Raw genomic sequence first — 23,905 nt, 5'->3', positions numbered from 1 at the left:
AGGCACGTTACAGACTGTTATACACTGTATAATAAATGGTGTAATAACCTGTGTATTACATTTGTGTAATAATAACCTGTGTATTAGATGATGTAATATCTTGTGTATTAGATGGTGTGATAATAGCCTGTGTATTAAATGGCGTAATAATAGCCTGTGCATTAGATAGTGTAATAATCTGTGTATTAGATGGAGTAATAATATCCTGTTTATTATATTGTGTAATAATAACCTGTGTACAGTATAAGATTGCGTAATAATAACTTGTGTATTAGATGGTGTAATAATATCACCTGTCAATTAGATGGTGTAATAATAACCAGTGCATTAGATGGTGTAATATTAATATCCTGTGTATTAGATGGTGTGATAATAATCCCTGTATATTAAATGGTCTAATAATAATATCCTTTGTATTAGATGCTGTAATACTAATAATATCCTGTGGATTAGATGGTGTTATACCTCTTTATATAAAATGGTGTAATAATAACCTGTGTATTAGATGGTGTAATATTATTCCCTGTATTAGATGGTGTGATAATAATCCCTGTATTAAAAGGTCTAATAATAATATCCTATACATTAGATGGTATAATAATAATATCCTGTGGATTACATGGTGTTATACCTCTTTATATAAAATGGTTTAATATTATCCTGTGTATTAAATGGTGTAATAATAACCTGTGTATTAGATGGTGTAATAATAACCTGTGTATTAGATGGTGTGATAATAATCCTTGTATTATATGGTGTAATAATGACCTGTGTTTTGGTATAATTATAGCCTGTGTATTAGATGGTGTAATTAAAAACCTGTGCATTAGATAATGTAATGACCTGTATATCAGATGGTGTAATAATATCCTGTATAAATATTGTGTAATAATAACCTGTGCATTAGATAGTGTAATGACCTGTATATCAGATGGTGTAATAATATCCTGTGTATTATATTGTGTAATAATAACCTGTGTATTAGATGGTGAAATAATAAACTGTGTATTAGACGTCGTATTAATATCACCTGTCAGTTAGATGGTGTAATAATAACCTGGGCATCAGCTGGGGAAATATTAATAACCTATGTATTAGATGGTGTGATAATAATACCTGTATTAAATGGTCTAATAACAATATCCTGTTTATTAGATGGTGTAATAATAATATCCTATGCATTAGATGGCGTGATAATAATATCCTGTGTATTAGATGGTGTTATACCTCTTTAAATAAAATGGTGTAATAATAACCTCTGTATTAGATGGTGTAATATTATTCCCTGTATTGATGGTGTGATAATAATACCTGTACTAAATGGTCTAATAATAATATCCTATGCATTAGATGGTGTAATAGTATCCTGTGTATTAGATGGTGTGATAATAATACTTGTATTGTATGGTGTAATAATGACCTGTGTATTGGTATAATTATGGCCTGTGTATCAGATGGTGTAATAATATCCTGTGTATTAGATGGTGTAATAACAACCTGTATATTAGATGGTGTCATAATAACAACCTGTGTATTAGATGGTGTAATAATAACCTGTGTATTAGATTATGTAATAACCTGTGTATTAGATGGTGTAATAATTACCTGGGTATTAGGTGGTGGAATAATAACCAACGTATTAGATGGTTTAATAACCTGTGCATTAGAAGGTGTAATAATAACCTGTGTATTAGATAGTGTAATGTAAATAATAACAACAACCTGTGTATTAGATAGTGTCAAAATAATAACACACTGTGTACTAGATGGTGAAATAATAGCCTGTGTATAAGATGGTTTAATAATAACCTGTGCATTAGATGGTGTATTAATAACCTGTGCATTAGTTGGTATAATAATATCCTGTGTATCAGATGGTGTAATAAGAACAACAACCTGTATATTAGGTGTAATAATAATCACAACCTGCGTATTACATGGAGTCATAATAACAAACTGTGTATTAGATGAATAATAATAACCTATGTACTAGATGGTGTAATAATCTGTGTATTAAATTGTGTATTAAATTGTGTAATAATAATAATAATAATAATAATAATAATAATAGCCTGTGTATTAGATGGTGTAATAATAACCTGGGTATTAGGTGGTGTAATAATAACATGTGTGTATCAGATGGTGTAGTAAATAGTAATACCTGTGTATTCAATGGTGTAATAACAACCTGCGTAATTAGATGGTGTGATAATAATCCTTGTATTAGATCAGAGGTTCTCAAACTCGGTCCTCAGGACCCCACACAGTGCATGTTTTGCAGGTCTCCTCACAGAATCACAGGTGAAATAATTAGCTCCACCTGTGGACCTTTTAAAATGTGTCAGTGAGTAATTAATACACCTGTGCACCTGCTGGGTTACCTGCAAAACATGCACTGTGTGGGCCCCCGAGGACCGAGTTTGAGAACCTCTGTATTAGACGGTGTGATAATTACAACCTGCGTATTAGATGGTATAATAATAGCCTGTGTATCACATGGTGTAATAATATCCTGTGTATTAGATGATGTAATAATAACAACATGTGTATCATATGGTGTTATAAGAACAACAACCAGTGTATTAGATGGTATAAGAATACTAACATGTGTATTAGATGGTGTCATAATAACAACTGGTGTATTACATGGTATAATAATAGCCTGTGTATCAGATGGTGTAATAAGAACAATAACCTGTGTATAAAATGTGTAATTTCAATACCATGTGTATTATTGTGTATTAGGTGATGTTATAATAACCTGTGTAAAGATGGTGCAATAGCTTGTGTATTAGATGGTGTAATAATAAACTGGACATTAGATGGTGTAATAATAACCTGTGTATTAGATGGTGTAATAATAACCTGGATATTAGATGGTGTAATAATAACCTTTGCATTAGATGGTGTAATAATAACCTGTGTATCAGATCGTGTAGTAAATACCTGTGTATTAAATGGTGTAATAATAACCTGTGTATTAGATGGCGTAATAATAACCTGTGTATCAGATGGTGTAGTACATACCTGTGTATTAAATAGTGTAATAATAACCTGTGTATTAGGTGGTGTGATACAAATCCTTGTATTACATGGTGTAATAATAACCTGTGTATTGGTATAATAATAGCCTGTGTATGAGATGGTGTAATAATAACCTGTGTATTAGATGGTGTAATAATAACCTGTGTATTAGATGGTGTACTTAGACGGTGTAATTATCTGTGTATTAGATGGTTTAATAATAGTAACCTATGTATTAGATGGTGTAATAATAACCTGTGTATTTGATGGGTAATAATAATAACCTGTATATTAGAAGGTGTAATAATAATAATAATAATAATAATAATAATAACAACAACCTGTGTATTAGATGGTGTAATAATAACAACAACCTGTGTATCAGATGGCATAATAATAATAATAATAATAATAATAATAATAATAATAACAACAACAACAACAACAACAACAACAACCTGTGTATTAGATGGAATAATAATAATAATAATAATAATAATAATAACGTGTGTATTAGATGGTGTAATAATATCCTGTGTATTAGGTGGTGTAATAATAATAACAACAACAACAACCTCTGTATTAGATGGTGTAATAACCTGTGTATTAGATGGTGTAATAATAATAGCCTGTGTATTAGATGGTGTAATAATAACCTGTGTATTAGATGGTATAATAATAATAATAATAATAACAACCTGTGTATTAGATGGTGTAATAACAACCTGTGTATTATATGGTGTAATAATAATAACCTGTGTAACAGATGGTGTAATAATAACCTGTGTATTAGATGGTGTAATAATAACAACCTGTGTATTAGACAGTGTAATAATAACCTGTGCATTAGATGGTATAATAATAACAACCTGTGTATTAGATGGTTTAATAATAATAACAACAACAACAACCTGTGTATTAGATGGTGTACTAGTATCCTGTGTATTAGATGGTGTAATAATAGCCTGTGTATCAGATGGTGTAATAATAATAACAACCTGTGTATTAGATGGTGTAATAATAATAACAACAACCTGTGTATTAGATGGTGTAATAATAACCTGTGTATTAGATGGTATAATAATAATAACCTGTGTAACAGATGGTGTAATAATAACCTGTGTATTAGATGGTATAATAATAACAACAACCTGTGTATTAGATGGTGTAATAACAACCTGTGTATTATATGGTGTAATAATAATAACAACCTGTGTAACAGATGGTGTAATAATAACCTGTGTATTAGATGGTGTAATAATAATAACCTGTGTAACAGATGGTGTAATAGTAACCTGTGTATTAGATGGTGTAATAATAATAACCTGTGTAACAGATGGTGTAATAATAACAACCTGTGTATTAGACAGTGTAATAATAACCTGTGTATTAGAAGGTGTAATAATAATAACAACCTGTGTATTAGATGGTGTAATAATAACCTGTGTATTAGATGGTATAATAATAATAATAATAATAACAACCTGTGTATTAGATGGTGTAATAACAACCTGTGTATTATATGGTGTAATAATAATAACCTGTGTAACAGATGGTGTAATAATAACCTGTGTATTAGATGGTGTAATAATAATAACCTGTGTAACAGATGGTGTAATAATAACCTGTGTATTAGATGGTGTAATAATAATAACCTGTGTAACAGATGGTGTAATAATAACCTGTGTATTAGACAGTGTAATAATAACCTGTGTATTAGAAGGTGTAATAATAATAACAACCTGTGTATTAGATGGTGTAATAATAACAACCTGTGTATTAGATGGTATAATAATAATAATAACAACCTGTGTATTAGATGGTGTAATAACAACCTGTGTATTATATGGTGTAATAATAATAACCTGTGTAACAGATGGTGTAATAATAACCTGTGTATTAGATGGTGTAATAATAATAACCTGTGTAACAGATGGTGTAATAATAACCTGTGTATTAGACAGTGTAATAATAACCTGTGCATTAGATGGTATAATAATAACAACCTGTGTATTAGATGGTTTAATAATAATAACAACAACAACAACCTGTGTATTAGATGGTGTAATAATAGCCTGTGTATGAGTTGGTTTAATTATAATAACCCGTGTATTAGATGGTGTAATAATAACAACCTGTGTATTAGATAGTTTAATTATAATAACCTGTGTATTAGATGGTGTAATAATATTAACCTGTGTATTAGATGGTGTAATAATAACCTGTGTATTAAATAGTTTAATTATAATAACCTGTGTATTAGATGGTGTAATAATATTAACCTGTGTATTAGATGGTATAATAATAATAATAATAACAACAACAACAACCTGTGTATTAGATGGTGTAATAATAATAATAATAACAACAACCTGTGTATTAGATGGTGTAATAATAATAATAATAATAATAATAACAATAACCTGTGTATTAGATGGTGTAATAATAATAGCCTGTGTATTAGGTGGTGTAATAATAACCTGTGTATTTCATGGGTAACAATAATAATAACAACCTGTGCATTAGATGGTGTAATAATAACCTGTGTATTAGATGGTATAATAATAACAACAACCTGTGTATTAGATGGTGTAATAACAACCTGTGTATTAGATGGTGTAATAATATTAACCTGTGTATTAGATGGTGTAATAACAACCTGTGTATTAGATGGTATAATTATATTAACCTGTGTATTAGATGGTGTAATAACAACCTGTGTATTAGATGGTATAATTATATTAACCTGTGTATTAGATGGTGTAATAATAACCTGTGTATTAGATGGTGTAATAATAATAACCTGTGTAACAGATGGTGTAATAATAACCTGTGTATTAGACGGTGTAATAATAACCTGTGCATTAGATGGTATAATAATAACAACCTGTGTATTAGATGGTTTAATAATAATAACAACCACCTGTGTATTAGATGGTGTAATAATAGCCTGTGTATCAGATGGTGTAATAATAATAATAACAACAACCTGTGTATTAGATGGTGTAATAATAATAACAGCAACCTGTGTATTAGATGGTATATTAATAACCTGTGCATTAGATGGTGTAATAATAACCTGTGTATTAGATGGTATAATAATAACCTGTGTATTAGATGGTGTAATAATAACCTGTGTATTAGATGGTATAATAATAACCTGTGTATCAGATGGTGTAATAATAACCTGTGTATCAGATGGTGTAGTAATAATAATAACAACAACAACAACAACAACAACAACAACAACAACAACAACCTGTGTATTAGATGGTATATTAATAACCTGTGCATTAGATGGTGTAATAATAACAACAACCTGTGTATTAGATGGTGTAATAATAGCCTGTGTATTAGTTGTATTAGATGGTATATTAATAACCTGTGCATTAGATGGTGTAATAATAACCTGTGTATTAGATGGTATAATAATAACCTGTGTATTAGATGGTGTAATAATAACCTGTGTATTAGATGGTATAATAATAACCTGTGTATCAGATGGTGTAATAATAACCTGTGTATCAGATGGTGTAGTAATAATAATAACAACAACAACAACAACAACAACAACAACAACAACAACCTGTGTATTAGATGGTATATTAATAACCTGTGCATTAGATGGTGTAATAATAACAACAACCTGTGTATTAGATGGTGTAATAATAGCCTGTGTATTAGTTGGTTTCATTATATTAACCCGTGTATTAGATGGTGTAATAATAACCTGTGTAATAGATAGTTTAATTATAATAACCTGTGTATTAGATGGTGTAATAATATTAACCTGTGTATTAGATGGTATAAGAATAATAACAACCTGTGTATTAGATGGTGTAATAATAATAACAACCTGTGTATTAGATGGTGTAATAATAACAACAACCTGTGTATTAGATGGTGTAATAATAGCCTGTGTATGAGTTGGTTTAATTATAATAACCCGTGTATTAGATGGTGTAATAATAACCTGTGTATTAGATAGTTTAATTATAATAACCTGTGTATTAGATGGTGTAATAATATTAACCTGTGTATTAGATGGTGTAATAATAACCTGTGTATTAAATAGTTTAATTATAATAACCTGTGTACTAGATGGTGTAATAATATTAACCTGTGTATTAGATGGTATAATAATAATAACAACAACCTGTGTATTAGATGGTGTAATAATAATAATAATAATAATAATAACAACAACAACCTGTGTATTAGATGGTGTAATAATAACCTGTGTATTAGATGGTGTAATAATAACCTGTGTATTAGATGGTGTAATAATAACCTGTGTATTAGATGGTGTAATAATAACCTGTGTATTAGCTGATGTAATATACAGTATTGCAGTGTCACCTCTGCTCATTCACCAGTCGCTCCTTCTCCTGAATCCTGCGCTCTCGTTCGTCTTCCTCCTCTCTCTCTCTTTGTATTCTCTCCCTCTCTAGCGCGATGCGCTCCTCCTGTATCCGCAGCCGCTCCATCTCCTTCCGCCTCTCCTCCTCTCTCTGCAATCAGTGAGGGCACACAGCACTTTTACCATTTATCTTATAACGTTGCTGTATATATTGTTATGTATTATATTTCTGTATTATGTTATTATGCAATATGATATACACAGTAATATGTTATTATGCAATATGCTACAGTATTATGCTATTATGCAATATGCTATATACAGTATTATATTATTATGCAATATGCTATATATTATGTTATGCAATATGCTACATACAGTATTATATTATTATGTAATATGCGATATATTATGTAATTATGTAATATGCTATATATTATGTTATTATGCAATATGCTATATACAATATTATATTATTATGCAATAGGCTATATATTACGTTATTATGCAAAATGCTATATACAGTATTATGTTATTATGCAATATGCTATTTACAGTATTACTGTATATTTTATGCAATATGCTATATATTATGTTATTATGCAATATGCTATATACAATATTATATTATTATGCAATATGCTATATATTATGTAATTATATAATATGTTATACACAGTATATTATTATTTATTATGCAATATGCCATATATTATGTTATTATGCAATATGCTTTATACAGTATTATGCTATATACCGTATCATATTATTATGCAATATGCTATAAATTATGTTATTATGCAATATGATATACATTATTACACTATATACAGTATTATATTATTATGCAATATGCTATTTACAGTATTACTGTATATTTTATGCAATATGCTATATATTATGTTATTATGCAATATGCTATATACAATATTATATTATTATGCAATATGCTATATATTATGTAATTATATAATATGTTATACACAGTATATTATTATTTATTATGCAATATGCCATATATTATGTTATTATGCAATATGCTTTATACAGTATTATGCTATATACCGTATCATATTATTATGCAATATGCTATAAATTATGTTATTATGCAATATGATATACATTATTACACTATATACAGTATTATATTATTATGCAATATGCTATATACAGTATTATGTTATTATTCTATATAGAGAATTATATTTACAACAACAGCAAAAGAACAATCGGGGCAAAAACAGACAGACATAGAGGTAGGAAGGCCCTGCTCGCAAGCTTACACTCTATAGGGAAATAGACATTGATACACAAGGATAGATGCTACCTATTGCATAATGGTCCACCAGATTGTTGGGTTCTTAATGGGTTGTATGATATTTTCACTCAGCAATGTTGGCCAAGGTCGGGAGGGTGTGAGAGTAAAGAAAGACAAGATATGTGATGTTATGAATACTCTACAGAGGATGTAATTAGATAGGGAAGCACTGAAGGTTATGTGGGTGGGACTGGAATTTGATAGGCTTGTCTGAAGAGGTGAGTATTTAGGAAACGTTCAAAGGTTTGGAGACTAGAGGACAGTCTTATTGTGCGTGGGAGGGCATTCCACAGAGTGGGTGAAGCCCAGGTTATGCAATATGATATATATTATGTTATTATATATGATGTTACTGGGCCTGATTCGGATGTGGTTAAAGCTGCGCCCATGGTCGCAATGTATTGATTTTTGGTACTTTGATAATGTGCAGGACCCGTTCTGAGCGTGCCCGAATGGATCCTGTGACACAGGTCAGCAGCAGACTGTCAGTGACTGACCTTTGACCTCTGCGATGGGTGGCTTGCTCAGCACCATGGGTGCCACAAGCGGGTGGCTTGGTGGGTGCCTGATCTGATGCTGCGTTCTAGGACACAGGTGGGATCACTAGTGGTGCAGGAGGCATCTGCAGCATGTATATATTGTATATAGAGTTATATATTATGTATGATGTTATGCATTATGTTATAGACTAAGTCATGGGAAAGGTGCCTAGTATCTTGGAGGACCCCTGCACCACCTGGCAAAGTGCAGTATGTTGACGTGGTAACGATTCCACAAGTGAACGGAAGACCTCTGGAGATATGCTGACCCATGCTGTCTGGATAGCTACCCACAGCTCCCTGATATTTGTAGGCACATGGACCTCTCCGACATATCCCATAAATGCTCAGTTGGGTTAATGTTGGGTGAACGTGGTGGCTACACTAGTTGTCGGACTCTCCAGAATGCTCCTCCAACCAGTTCTGGACAACGTGGGACTGATGACACGGTGTATTATTCTATCGGAGTATTTCATCTTTTTGAGTATACATAAAGTCCATGAAGGGCTGCAAATGGTCACCAAGCCGTGTAACTTAGTGGTTACTGGTCAATGACGTGTTCAGGTGGACCAGTAGACCCAACCAATGACACGTGAACACATTCCACACCATTATTGAACCACCACCAGCCTGTATGATGCTTTGTACTGGGGTACATGGGGTCTGCACATTATCTAAACCCTACCATCAGCTGGAACCATGACTCATTGGACCATGTCACATGTTGCCATCCTCCAGGGTCTAATTAGCGATGTCACAAGCCCAGGTGAGGCGATGTGTCAAGTGTTGTAGTGGGTCTCCAGCTCCCATATCCCATGCAAGCTATGGAACTCTGCACTGACCTGTTGGATATGCGTCTGGTACCTCCTGCACTGTATGTGGATGTGATGTGAGCCAGTGTCACTTGTCTGTTACCACGGACAATTCTGCCCAGACACCCCTGGTCACCATCATAAAGTACCTATGGTTGGCCACTGTGCTGTCCACGGTAGGCGGTAGTGCCTGCCATGAGGTACTCCTGGTATCATGCATTATATTAGTTATTATGTATTACGTTATTACAAAGTAATAAAATTGTCCCTCCTTGGTAGCAATCTAATTATGTTTAGGGTCATGTAATAACAGCATCTCCTCACCTCCGATCTCTGCCAGAAGGCGTCTCTCCGGCTGAACTTCATCTCTATCGCTGGGTTTGTCTTCATGTAATTTGTACCCTGGAAGGGGGTAGATATTATTAATACTGATATAGTCTGTATTGTACTGTGCCGTGTGTCACGATCAGTTTGAACACACCCCACTGAAATCTAACTCTCTCACGTTACATCTGCCCCACCTGCAGTGCAGCATGGTTTATCACAGTTGCTTGATGTTTTGCTTTACTTACAAACATGAATCAGGCTCTGTGTACATACATTTCCAAACTGAAAGAGTAACAAAATAGCATAACACCTCCTGGGTCACCTCCTGCCTGTAATAACATAACAGGCTAAAACTTATAGCAGAAGACCTCCCGACTCATTCTCAGGGGAGTCACAACTCTCTGCCAGTCTCCTTAATTATACTGCAGCTCTAGTGCCAGTCTCCCCAATCATATCACAGACCCAATGCCAGTCTCCCCAATCATATCACAGACCCAGTGCCAGTCTCCCCAATCATATCACAGACCCAGTGCCAGTCTCCCCAATCAAATCACAGACCCAGTGCCAGTCTCCCCAATCAAATCACAGACCCAGTGCCAGTCTCCCCAATGAAATCACAGACCCAGTGCCAGTCTCCCCAATCAAATCACAGACCCAGTGCCAGTCTCCCCAATCATATCACAGACCTAGTGCCAGTCTCCCCAATAAAATCACAGACCCAATGCCAGTCTTCCCAATCATATCACAGACCCAGTGCCAGTCTCCCCAATGAAATCACAGACCCAGTGCCAGTCTCCCCAATCATATCACAGACCCAGTGCCAGTCTCCCCAATCAAATCACAGACCCAGTGCCAGTCTCCCCAATCATATCACAGACCCAGTGCCAGTCTCCCAATCAAATCACAGACCCAGTGCCAGTCTCCCCAATCATATCACAGACCCAGTGCCAGTTTCCCCAATCATATCACAGACCTAGTGCCAGTCTCCCCAATCATATCACAGACCCAGTGCCAGTCTCCCCAATCAAATCACAGACCCAGTGCCAGTCTCCCCAATCATATCACAGACCTAGTGTCAGTCTCCCCAATAAAATCACAGACCCAATGCCAGTCTCCCCAATCATATCACAGACCCAGTGCCAGTCTCCCCAATCAAATCACAGACCCAGTGCCAGTCTCCCCAATCATATCACAGACCCAGTGCCAGTCTCCCCAATCAAATCAAAGACCTAGTGCCAGTCTCCCCAATCATATCACAGACCCAGTGCCAGTTTCCCCAATCATATCACAGACCTAGTGCCAGTCTCCCCAATCATATCACAGACCCAGTGCCAGTCTCCCCAATCAAATCACAGACCCAGTGCCAGTCTCCCCAATCATATCACAGACCTAGTGCCAGTCTCTCCAATCATATCACAGACCCAGTGCCAGTCTCCCAAATCAAATCACAGACCCAGTGCCAGTCTCCCCAATCAAATCACAGACCAAGTGCCAGTCTCCCCAATCAAATCACAGACCTAGTGCCAGTCTCCCCAATAAAATCACAGACCCAGTGCCAGTCTCCCCAATCAAATCACAGACCCAGTGCCAGTCTCCCCAATCATATCACAGACCCAGTGCCAGTCTCCCCAATCAAATCACAGACCCAGTGCCAGTCTCCCCAATCAAATCACAGACCCAGTGCCAGTCTCCCCAATCATATCACAGACCCAGTGCCAATTTCCCCAATCATATGACAGACCTAGTGCCAGTCTCCCCAATAAAATCACAGACCCAATGCCAGTCTCCCCAATCATATCACAGACCCAGTGCCAGTCTCCCCAATCAAATCACAGACCCAGTGCCAGTCTCCCCAATCATATCACAGACCCAGTGCCAGTCTCCCCAATCAAATCACAGACCCAGTGCCAGTCTCCCCAATCAAATCACAGACCCAGTGCCAGTCTCCCCAATCATATCACAGACCCAGTGCCAGTTTCCCCAATCATATCACAGACCTAGTGCCAGTCTCCCCAATAAAATCACAGACCCAATGCCAGTCTCCCCAATTATATCACAGACCCAGTGCCAGTCTCCCCAATCAAATCACAGACCCAGTGCCAGTCTCCCCAATCATATCACAGACCCAGTGCCAGTCTCCCCAATCAAATCACAGACCCAGTGCCAGTCTTCCCAATCAAATCACAGACCCAGTGCCAGTATCCCCAATCAAATCACAGACCCAGTGCCAGTCTCCCCAATCAAATCACAGACCCAGTGCCAGTCTCCCCAAACAAATCACAGACCCAGTGCCAGTCTCCCCAATCATATCACAGACCCAGTGCCAGTTTCCCTAATCATATCACAGACCTAGTGCCAGTCTCATCAATAAAATCACAGACCCAATGCCAGTCTCCCCAATCATATCACAGACCCAGTGCCAGTCTCCCAAATCATATCACAGACCCAGTGCCAGTCTCCCCAATCAAATCACAGACCCAGTGCCAGTCTCCCCAATCATATCACAGACCCAGTGCCAGTTTCCCCAATCATATCACAGACCTAGTGCCAGTCTCCCCAATAAAATCACAGACCCAATGCCAGTCTCCCCAATCATATCACAGACCCAGTGCCAGTCTCCCCAATCAAATCACAGACCCAGTGCCAGTCTCCCCAATCATATCACAGACCCAGTGCCAGTCTCCCAATCAAATCACAGACCCAGTGCCAGTCTCCCCAATCATATCACAGACCCAGTGCCAGTTTCCCCAATCATATCACAGACCTAGTGCCAGTCTCCCCAATCATATCACAGACCCAGTGCCAGTCTCCCCAATCAAATCACAGACCCAGTGCCAGTCTCCCCAATCATATCACAGACCTAGTGCCAGTCTCCCCAATAAAATCACAGACCCAATGCCAGTCTCCCCAATCATATCACAGACCCAGTGCCAGTCTCCCCAATCAAATCACAGACCCAGTGCCAGTCTCCCCAATCATATCACAGACCCAGTGCCAGTCTCCCCAATCATATCACAGACCCAGTGCCAGTTTCCCCAATCATATCACAGACCTAGTGCCAGTCTCCCCAATCATATCACAGACCCAGTGCCAGTCTCCCCAATCAAATCTCAGACCCAGTGCCAGTCTCCCCAATCATATCACAGACCAAGTGCCAGTCTCCCAAATAAAATCACAGACCCAGTGCTAGTCTCCCCAATCAAATCACAGACCAAGTGCCAGTCTCTCCAATCAAATCACAGACCTAGTGCCAGTCTCCCCAATCAAATCACAGACCCAGTGCCAGTCTCCCCAATCATATCACAGACCCAGTGCCAGTCTCCCCAATCAAATCACAGACCCAGTGCCAGTCTTCCCAATCAAATCACAGACCCAGTGCCAGTCTCCCCAATCAAATCACAGACCCAGTGCCAGTCTCCCCAATCAAATCACAGACCCAGTGCCAGTCTCCCCAAACAAATCACAGACCCAGTGCCAGTCTCCCCAATCATATCACAGACCCAGTGCCAGTTTCCCTAATCATATCACAGACCTAGTGCCAGTCTCATCAATAAAATCACAGACCCAATGCCAGTCTCCCCAATCATATCACAGACCCAGTGCCAGTCTCCCAAATCATATCACAGACCCAGTGCCAGTCTCCCCAATCAAATCACAGACCCAGTGCCAGTCTCCCCAATCATATCACAGACCCAGTGCCAGTTTCCCCAATCATATCACAGACCTAGTGCCAGTCTCCCCAATAAAATCACAGACCCAATGCCAGTCTCCCCAATCATATCACAGACCCAGTGCCAGTCTCCCCAATCAAATCACAGACCCAGTGCCAGTCTCCCCAATCATATCACAGACCCAGTGCCAGTCTCCCAATCAAATCACAGACCCAGTGCCAGTCTCCTCAATCATATCACAGACCCAGTGCCAGTTTCCCCAATCATATCACAGACCTAGTGCCAGTCTCCCCAATCATATCACAGACCCAGTGCCAGTCTCCCCAATCAAATCACAGACCCAGTGCCAGTCTCCCCAATCATATCACAGACCTAGTGCCAGTCTCCCCAATAAAATCACAGACCCAATGCCAGTCTCCCCAATCATATCACAGACCCAGTGCCAGTCTCCCCAATCAAATCACAGACCCAGTGCCAGTCTCCCCAATCATATCACAGACCCAGTGCCAGTCTCCCCAATCATATCACAGACCCAGTGCCAGTTTCCCCAATCATATCACAGACCTAGTGCCAGTCTCCCCAATCATATCACAGACCCAGTGCCAGTCTCCCCAATCAAATCACAGACCCAGTGCCAGTCTCCCCAATCATATCACAGACCAAGTGCCAGTCTCCCAAATAAAATCACAGACCCAGTGCTAGTCTCCCCAATCAAATCACAGACCAAGTGCCAGTCTCTCCAATCAAATCACAGACCTAGTGCCAGTCTCCCCAATAAAATCACAGACCCAGTGCCAGTCTCCCCAATCAAATCACAGACTCAGTGCCAGTCTCCCCAATCATATCACAGACCCAGTGCCAGTCTCCCCAATCATATCACAGACCCAGTGCCAGTTTCCCCAATCATATCACAGACCTAGTGCCAGTCTCCCCAATAAAATCACAGACCCAATGGCAGTCTCCCCAATCATAACACAGACCCAGTGCCAGTCTCCCCAATCAAATCACAGACCCAGTGCCAGTCTCCCCAATCATATCACAGACTCAGTGCCAGTCTCCCCAATCATATCACAGACCCAGTGCCAGTCTCCCAAATCATATCACAGACCCAGTGCCAGTCTCCCCAATCAAATCACAGACCCAGTGCCAGTCTCCCCAATCATATCACAGACCCAGTGCCAGTTTCCCCAATCATATCACAGACCTAGTGCCAGTCTCCCCAATAAAATCACAGACCCAATGCCAGTCTCCCCAATCATATCACAGACCCAGTGCCAGTCTCCCCAATCAAATCACAGACCCAGTGCCAGTCTCCCCAATCATATCACAGACCCAGTGCCAGTCTCCCAATCAAATCACAGACCCAGTGCCAGTCTCCCCAATCATATCACAGACCCAGTGCCAGTTTCCCCAATCATATCACAGACCTAGTGCCAGTCTCCCCAATCATATCACAGACCCAGTGCCAGTCTCCCCAATCAAATCACAGACCCAGTGCCAGTCTCCCCAATCATATCACAGACCTAGTGCCAGTCTCCCCAATAAAATCACAGACCCAATGCCAGTCTCCCCAATCATATCACAGACCCAGTGCCAGTCTCCCCAATCAAATCACAGACCCAGTGCCAGTCTCCCCAATCATATCACAGACCCAGTGCCAGTCTCCCCAATCATATCACAGACCCAGTGCCAGTTTCCCCAATCATATCACAGACCTAGTGCCAGTCTCCCCAATCATATCACAGACCCAGTGCCAGTCTCCCCAATCAAATCACAGACCCAGTGCCAGTCTCCCCAATCATATCACAGACCAAGTGCCAGTCTCCCAAATAAAATCACAGACCCAGTGCTAGTCTCCCCAATCAAATCACAGACCAAGTGCCAGTCTCTCCAATCAAATCACAGACCTAGTGCCAGTCTCCCCAATAAAATCACAGACCCAGTGCCAGTCTCCCCAATCAAATCACAGACTCAGTGCCAGTCTCCCCAATCATATCACAGACCCAGTGCCAGTCTCCCCAATCATATCACAGACCCAGTGCCAGTCTCCCCAATCAAATCACAGACCCAGTGCCAGTCTCCCCAATCAAATCACAGACCCAGTGCCAGCCTCCCCAATCATATCACAGACCCAGTGCCAGTTTCCCCAATCATATCACAGACCTAGTGCCAGTCTCCCCAATAAAATCACAGACCCAATGCCAGTCTCCCCAATCATATCACAGACCCAGTGCCAGTCTCCCCAATCAAATCACAGACCCAGTGCCAGTCTCCCCAATTAAATCACAGACCCAGTGCCAGTCTCCCCAATCAAATCACAGACCCAGTGCCAGTCTCTCCAATCAAATCACAGACCCAGTGCCAGTCTCCCCAATCATATCACAGACCCAGTGCCAGTCTCCCCAATCATATCACAGACCCAGTGCCAGTCTCCCCAATCATATCACAGACCCAGTGCCAGTCTCCCCAATCAAATCACAGACCCAGTGCCAGTCTCCCCAAACAAATCACAGACCCAGTGCCAGTCTCCCCAATCATATCACAGACCCAGTGCCAGTCTCCCCAATCAAATCACAGACCCAGTGCCAGTCTTCCCAATCAAATCACAGACCCAGTGCCAGTCTTCCCAATCAAATCACAGACCCAGTGCCAGTCTCCCCAATCAAATCACAGACCCAGTGCCAGTCTCCCCAAACAAATCACAGACCCAGTGCCAGTCTCCCCAATCAAATCACAGACCCAGTGCCAGTCTCCGCAATAAAATAACAGACCCAGTGCCAGTCTCCGCAATAAAATAACAGACCCAGTGCCAGTCTCCCCAAACAAATCACATACCTAGTGCCAGTCTCCCCAATCATATCACAGACCCAGTGCCAGTTTCCCTGATCATACCGCAGACCCAGTGCCAGTCTCCCCAATCAAATCACAGACCCAGTGCCAGTTTCCCTGATCATACCGCAGACCCAGTGCCAGTCTCCCCAATCAAATCACAGACCCAGTGCCAGTTTCCCCAATCAAATCACAGACCCAGTGCCAGTCTCCCCAATTAAATCACAGACCCAGTGCCAGTCTCCCCAATCAAATCAGAGACCCAGTGCCAGTCTCTCCAATCAAATCACAGACCCAGTGCCAGTCTCCCCAATCATATCACAGACCCAGTGCCAGTCTCCCCAATCATATCACAGACCCAGTGCCAGTCTCCCCAATCATATCACAGACCCAGTGCCAGTCTCCCCAATCAAATCACAGACCAAGTGCCAGTCTCCCCAAACAAATCACAGACCCAGTGCCAGTCTCCCCAATCATATCACAGACCCAGTGCCAGTCTCCCCAATCATATCACACACCCAGTGCCAGTCTCCCCAATCAAATCACAGACCCAGTGCCAGTCTTCCCAATCAAATCACAGACCCAGTGCCAGTCTCCCCAATCAAATCACAGACCCAGTGCCAGTCTCCCCAATCAAATCACAGACCCAGTGCCAGTCTCCCCAAACAAATCACAGACCCAGTGCCAGTCTCCCCAATCAAATCACAGACCCAGTGCCAGTCTCCGCAATAAAATAACAGACCCAGTGCCAGTCTCCACAATAAAATAACAGACCCAGTGCCAGTCTCCCCAAACAAATCACATACCTAGTGCCAGTCTCCCCAATCATATCACAGACCCAGTGCCAGTTTCCCTGATCATACCGCAGACCCAGTGCCAGTCTCCCCAATCAAATCACAGACCCAGTGCCAGTTTCCCTGATCATACCGCAGACCCAGTGCCAGTCTCCCCAATCAAATCACAGACCCAGTGCCAGTTTCCCCAATCAAATCACAGACCCAGTGCCAGTCTCCCCAATCAAATCACAGACCCAGTGCCAGTCTCCGCAATAAAATAACAGACCCAGTGCCAGTCTCCCCAATCAAATCATAGACCCAGTGCCAGTCTCCCCAATCATATCACAGACCTAGTGCCAGTCTCCCCAATAAAATCACAGACCCAATGCCAGTCTCCCCAATCAAATCAGAGACCCAGTGCCAGTTTCCCTGATCATACCGCAGACCCAGTGCCAGTCTCCCCAATCAAATCACAGACCCAGTGCCAGTCTCCGCAATAAAATAACAGACCCAGTGCCAGTCTCACCAATCATATCACAGACCCAGTGCCAGTTTCCCCAATCAAATCACAGACCCAGTGCCAGTCTCCCCAATCAAATCACAGACCCAGTGCCAGTCTCTCCAATCAAATTACAGACCCAGTGCCAGTCTCCCCAATCATATCACAGACCCAGTGCCAGTCTCCCCAATCAAATCACAGACCCAGTGCCAGTCTCTCCAATCAAATTACAGACCCAGTGCCAGTCTCCCTGTGACAGGACGGTACCGTACGGAAGCACTCGCCGCTTGCCGCGTCCCGTTGACTGCGCACAGAATGGAAGGTCAAGCCGCACGAGGCCTGACCACATAGGGGATTCCCGCTTACCGTCAGTAACCGCCTGTTACTGACTCCACCCACTGCGCTGTGGGCGGGTTCTCGCTGCCACCACCAAACTCCTAACCTGCCGTGGCGTTTGGAACCACGGTTCTGCTCTGTATGTGCCGACGCACTGCTTTACCACACCTGTGTGGTGCCGACGAATCCCCACTAGCCACTTGCTAGGCCTCTACCGGTAGCTGGCGGAAGGCGGAGCTTGGAGACGTCAGGTGCTTCCCTGGACAGCCGGAGAACGGGGCTAGGTTTGGCCTAACCCTGTTGGTCACAAGATGAAGCAGTCTTCTTGAGGCAAAGGTGTTTATTGCTCAAATAACCTTTAAAAAGGCTCCTCCCTATTGCTAGGGGCAACAGCATACAATCAAGATGTTTCAGCAGAAGAAGATGTTACAATACACACTCTGGAGGCACGCAGGTCTCCTATTTATGTCAGTTTTCCACACAGTACCACAGGGGGGTAAGCCCTCCCTGTCTTCTCCAACCAATCAGGTTATTTTACAAAATACCAATAAATTACATTTTACAAGGATATAAGTGCAATAAAACAATATCCTCCTTCCTGTGACACAGACAACGTTTGGTATCAGATTAACATTCACTATTGATAAATTTATCACATATCTTCAAAATACAAATGTGTCTGGTCATTCCCATCTGCAGGCAATCTCAGTGTTTAAGATTACAACAGGAATGGCTACAATACAAACAAACGGTCTTCCTTCCTTTAACTTCCATTCAGGGATCGTATATCAAATCCAAGCCCATAAACCCAATGATTAGCATCTCTCTCTAAGGAACTTACACATCAAAAGGTATTGTCCTTCAACACCTCTCTGATAGAACAGGGCCATTAGCATGCCACTTCCTATTTCCAGAGGATAAGAGTTGCTTATTCAGACAGCTATAGTAACTGCATTTTTCCTTTAAATATACACCAAGCCTGTCTTGAATATAAAATAGATACAGTTAACATGCCTTCCTGCAATGGTGCACAGAGCACTACATATGACATGTTAAAAGTAAAACACATAATTAAACAAACTTTTAAACAGTCCGTAACATGGCGCCGGGCACGAGGGTTAACCCCTTCAGTGCCGCAGACGCCATTACACGTGTGGCTGGCTAGTCTCTCCGGCCACACTCCCCAATTAAATCACAGACCCAGTGCCAGTCTCCCCAATCATATCACAGACCCAGTGCCAGTTTCCCCAATCAAATCACAGACCTAGTGCCAGTTTCCCTAATCATATCACGGACCCAGTGCCAGTCTCTGATCATACCGCAGACCCAGTGCCAGTCTCTCTAAACATAATACAAAACTAGTGAGTGCCACTTACTACCAGTTCATGAGAACCTGGAACACGAGATTTCGGAGAAGCTCTGGCAGGTTGGGGTGCCTTGTTCAGTGCCTGTGTCACCACTTCCTCCGATATGTCCTCTGCCCGCTGGGCACTGAGCACCATACTGGCCTCCTACATAAGACAGAGAGATGGGCTTATAAAGACAGGGATCACGTGTCTAAAGCAAATTTACTGTAGCTCCAGAATTCTGAAAATATGGTAACTTACAAGTCAGGAGAAATGTGAGGGTGATCTATGAGCTTATGGCCAGTGTCTCGTCCATGTCTCGCCCATTGCCCTTGCTCAGCTTGTGTATTTGTATTCTGTGTCCAATCATCATCATTACCAGCAACTGAGATATACCATATATATAATATTATCTACCCCGGCCCACACCCTATGGCTGTATCTCTGGGAGTAATGCAGCCCATATCCACCATATCACTTCTATAGTTTAAAGTGCCCCAAACAAAAAGACCTGGAGGTCCTGTCATCCCCTCGCGTGGGCTGTGTGTCCTGAATCATTGGTGATTATGTATAATATTGTCTCCAGACTTGTATCATATTAGCTGATAAGTAATCACATAAGTCCATCATCCTAGCATCAATCTTGTAACACAATCTGACACCCACCTTGAAGAACTTTCGGATGGCAGGAAGGTGCTGGGCACTAACCACCCTCCGAGACGGGTCCACATTCTCCCCGACCTGCAGTGGGAGGAACAAGGGCATGTCACAGGGGATGTATGTTCAGCATTATCAGTGTTTCGTGTATGTAACGGGATTCCTGTGTAACATGCCGGGGGTAAATCAATCACTGATTACAGGCCCACTATCCACTCCGGACCCCAGGGGCCATGGGCCTGAGGTACCTGATATTTAGGGGAGACTCGCCCAGCTCGGTCCGGAGTAGTGTACTGGTGGATAGGAGAGTTAGGAGTCTGGGTCACTTGTGGGTGCCGGGCGTTCTTGGTGACATGGTGTTTGGGGGTGCTGCCTGGAGTAGTGTACTGGTGGATGGGAGAGTTAGGAGTCTGGGTCACTTGTGGGTGCCGGACGTGCTTGGTGACATGGTGATTGGGGGTGCTGCCTGGAGTAGTGCTTGGTGACATGGTGATTGGGGGTGCTGCCTGGAGTAGTGTACTGGTGGATGGGAGAGTTAGGAGTCTGGGTCACTTGTGGGTGCCGGGCGTTCTTGGTGACATGGTGATTGGGGGTGCTGCCTGGAGTAGTGTACTGGTGGATGGAAGAGTTAGGAGTCTGGGTCACTTGTGGGTGCCGGGCGTTCTTGGTGACATGGTGTTTGGGGGTGCTGCCTGGAGTAGTGTAGCGGTGGATGGGAGAGTTAGGAGTCTGGGTCACTTGTGGGTGCCGGGCATTCTTGGTGGCACTGTGTTTGGGAGTGCTGCCTGGAGCAGTGTATTGGTGGATGGGAGAGTTAGGAGTCTGGGTCACTTGTGGGTGCCGGGCGTTCTTGGTGGCACTGTGTTTGGGGGTGCTGCCTGGAGTAGTGTACTGGTGGATGGGAGAGTTAGGAGTCTGGGTCACTTGTGGGTGCCGGGCGTTCTTGGTGACATGGTGTTTGGGAGTGCTGCCTGGAGTAGTGTACTGGTGGATGGGAGAGTTAGGAGTCTGGGTCATTTGTGGGTGCCGGGCGTGCTTGTGACATGGTGTTTGGGGGTGCTGCCTGGAGTAGTGTACTGGTGGATGGGAGAGTCAGGAGTCTGGGTCACTTGTGGGTTCCGGGCGTTCTTGGTGGCACTGTGTTTGGGGGTGCTGCCTGGAGTAGTGTAGCGGTGGATGGGAGAGTTAGGGGTCTGGGTCACTTGTGGGTGTCGGGCGTTCTTGGTGACATGGTGTTTGGGGGTGCTGCCTGGAGTAGTGTACTGGTGGATGGGAGGGTTAGGAGTCTGGGACACTTGTGGGTGTGGGCGTTCTTGGTGACATGGTGTTTGGGGGTGCTGCCTGGAGTAGTGTACTGGTGGATGGGAGAGTTAGGGGTCTTGGTCACTTGTGGGTGCCGGGCGTTCTTGGTGACATGGTGTTTGGGGGTGCTGCCTGGAGTAGTGTACTGGTGGATGGGAGAGTTAGGAGTCTGGGACACTTGTGGGTGTGGGCGTTCTTGGTGACATGGTGTTTGGGGGTGCTGCCTGGAGTAGTGTACTGGTGGATGGGAGAGTTAGGGGTCTTGGTCACTTGTGGGTGCCGGGCGATCTTGGTGACATGGTGTTTGGGGGTGCTGCCTGGAGTAGTGTACTGGTGGATGGGAGAGTTAGGAGTCTGGGTCACTTTTGGGTGCCGGGCGTTCTTGGTGACATGGGGGTAAATTTACTAAGATTCGTATTTTCCCGTTTGAGGTCAAAGTTCAATCACGAATGACATCGAAAGTGTAAATATGCAACTTTTTGAATTGATTACGACTAATTTACTAATCTGCCGTATTCTGCTTTTCGGGATTTCCGATGTCGATGTCATTCGGTTTTTTTGGCAGTGTTTTACGTGAGTGACTTGTAAAACACTGCCGACTTTAATACAATGAATCTCGGCCGGATCTGAGAGATCCATGCTGGGCTTCATTGTGCACCTTGTAAAAAAATAAAAAAATGTTTAAATGTTAAAAAAAAATTGCGTGGGGTCCCCCCTCCTAAGGCCAACCAGCCTCGGGCTCTTTGAGTCGATCCTGGTTGCAGAAATATGGGGAAAAAATGGACAGGGGTTCCCCCATATTTAAGCAACCAGCATCGGGCTCTGCGCCTGGTCCTGGTTCCAAAAATACGGGGAACAAAAAGAGTAGGGGTCCCCCGTATTTTTGAAACCAGCACCGGGCTCCACTAGCTGGACAGATAATGCCACAGCCGGGGGTCACTTTTATACAGTGCCTTGCGGCCGTGGCATCAAATATCCAACTAGTCACCCCTGGCCGGGGTACCCTGGGGGAGTGGGGACCCCTTCAATCAAGGGGTCCCCCCCCCAGCCACCCAAGGGCCAGGGGTGAAGCCCGAGGCTGTCCCCCCCATCCAATGGGCTGCGGATGGGGGGCTGATAGCCTTTGTGAAAAGCGTTTGATATTGTTTTTAGTAGCAGTACTACAAGGCCCAGCAAGCCTCCCCGCAAGCTGGTACTTGGAGAACCACAAGTACCAGCATGCGGCGGAAAAACGGGCCCGCTGGTACCTGTAGTACTACTACTAAAAAAATACCCCAATAAAGACATCACACACACACCTTGAAAGTATAACTTTAATACATACATGCACACCAACATACATACATACTTACCTATGTTAACACGCAGGTCGGTCCTCTTCTCCAGTAGAATCCATGGTGTACCTGTAGAAAAAATTATACTCACATAATCCATGGTTGAAGGCTCCTCTGGGTCTGGGTCACTTGTGGGTGCCGGGCATTCTTGGTGGCACTGTGTTTGGGGGTGCTGCCTGGAGTAGTGTACAGGTGGATGGGAGAGTTAGGAGTCTGGGTCATTTGTGGGTGCTGGGCGTTCTTGGTCACATGGTGTTTGGGGGTGCTGCCTGGAGTAGTGTACTGGTGGATAGGAGGGTTAGGAGTCTGGGTCATTTGTGGGTGTGGTTGGTGGCATGGTGTTGGGGGTGCTGCCTGGAGTAGTGTACTGGTGGATAGGAGAGTTAGGAGTCTGGGTCACTTGTGGGTGCCGGGCGTTCTTGGTGGCACTGTGTTTGGGGGTGCTGCCTGGAGTAGTGTACTGGTGGATAGGAGGGTTAGGAGTCTGGGTCATTTGTGGGTGTGGGTGTGGTTGGTGGCATGGTGTTGGGGGTGCTGCCTGGAGTAGTGTACTGGTGGATAGGAGAGTTAGGAGTCTGGGTTACTTGTGGGTGCCGGGCGTTCTTGGTGGCACTGTGTTTGGGGGTGCTGCCTGGAGTAGTGTACTGGTGGATGGGAGAGTTAGGGGTCTGGGTCACTTGTGGGTGCCGGGTTGTCTCTGTGTCACGTTGTTTGGGGGTGACACCTGGAGTGCTGGGTGCCTGTGGGCACATGCTGCATGGGAACAAGAGGGGTA

At 42.6% G+C, this 23,905-nt stretch overlaps 1 protein-coding gene across 1 annotated transcript in view; it reads right to left on the bottom strand.

Annotated features, from left to right (window-relative positions):
• Nucleotides 1–23,905, bottom strand: part of LOC134931831 (mucin-2-like) — a 121,222-nt gene that overhangs the window by 19,555 nt on the left and 77,762 nt on the right. The window contains exons 4-7 of the mRNA XM_063925586.1: nucleotides 20,504–20,578; nucleotides 19,868–20,002; nucleotides 10,378–10,455; nucleotides 7,384–7,535 (exon numbers count right to left, since the gene is read on the bottom strand). Of these exons, the coding sequence (XP_063781656.1) occupies nucleotides 7,384–7,535; nucleotides 10,378–10,455; nucleotides 19,868–20,002; nucleotides 20,504–20,578 (440 nt within the window). The remainder of the gene's footprint in view (nucleotides 1–7,383; nucleotides 7,536–10,377; nucleotides 10,456–19,867; nucleotides 20,003–20,503; nucleotides 20,579–23,905) is intronic.

The sequence above is a fragment of the Pseudophryne corroboree genome, chromosome 1 (genome assembly GCF_028390025.1).
Source record: "Pseudophryne corroboree isolate aPseCor3 chromosome 1, aPseCor3.hap2, whole genome shotgun sequence".
Lineage (NCBI taxonomy): Eukaryota > Metazoa > Chordata > Amphibia > Anura > Myobatrachidae > Pseudophryne > Pseudophryne corroboree.
This window is presented reverse-complemented; position numbering and strand designations above follow the sequence as displayed.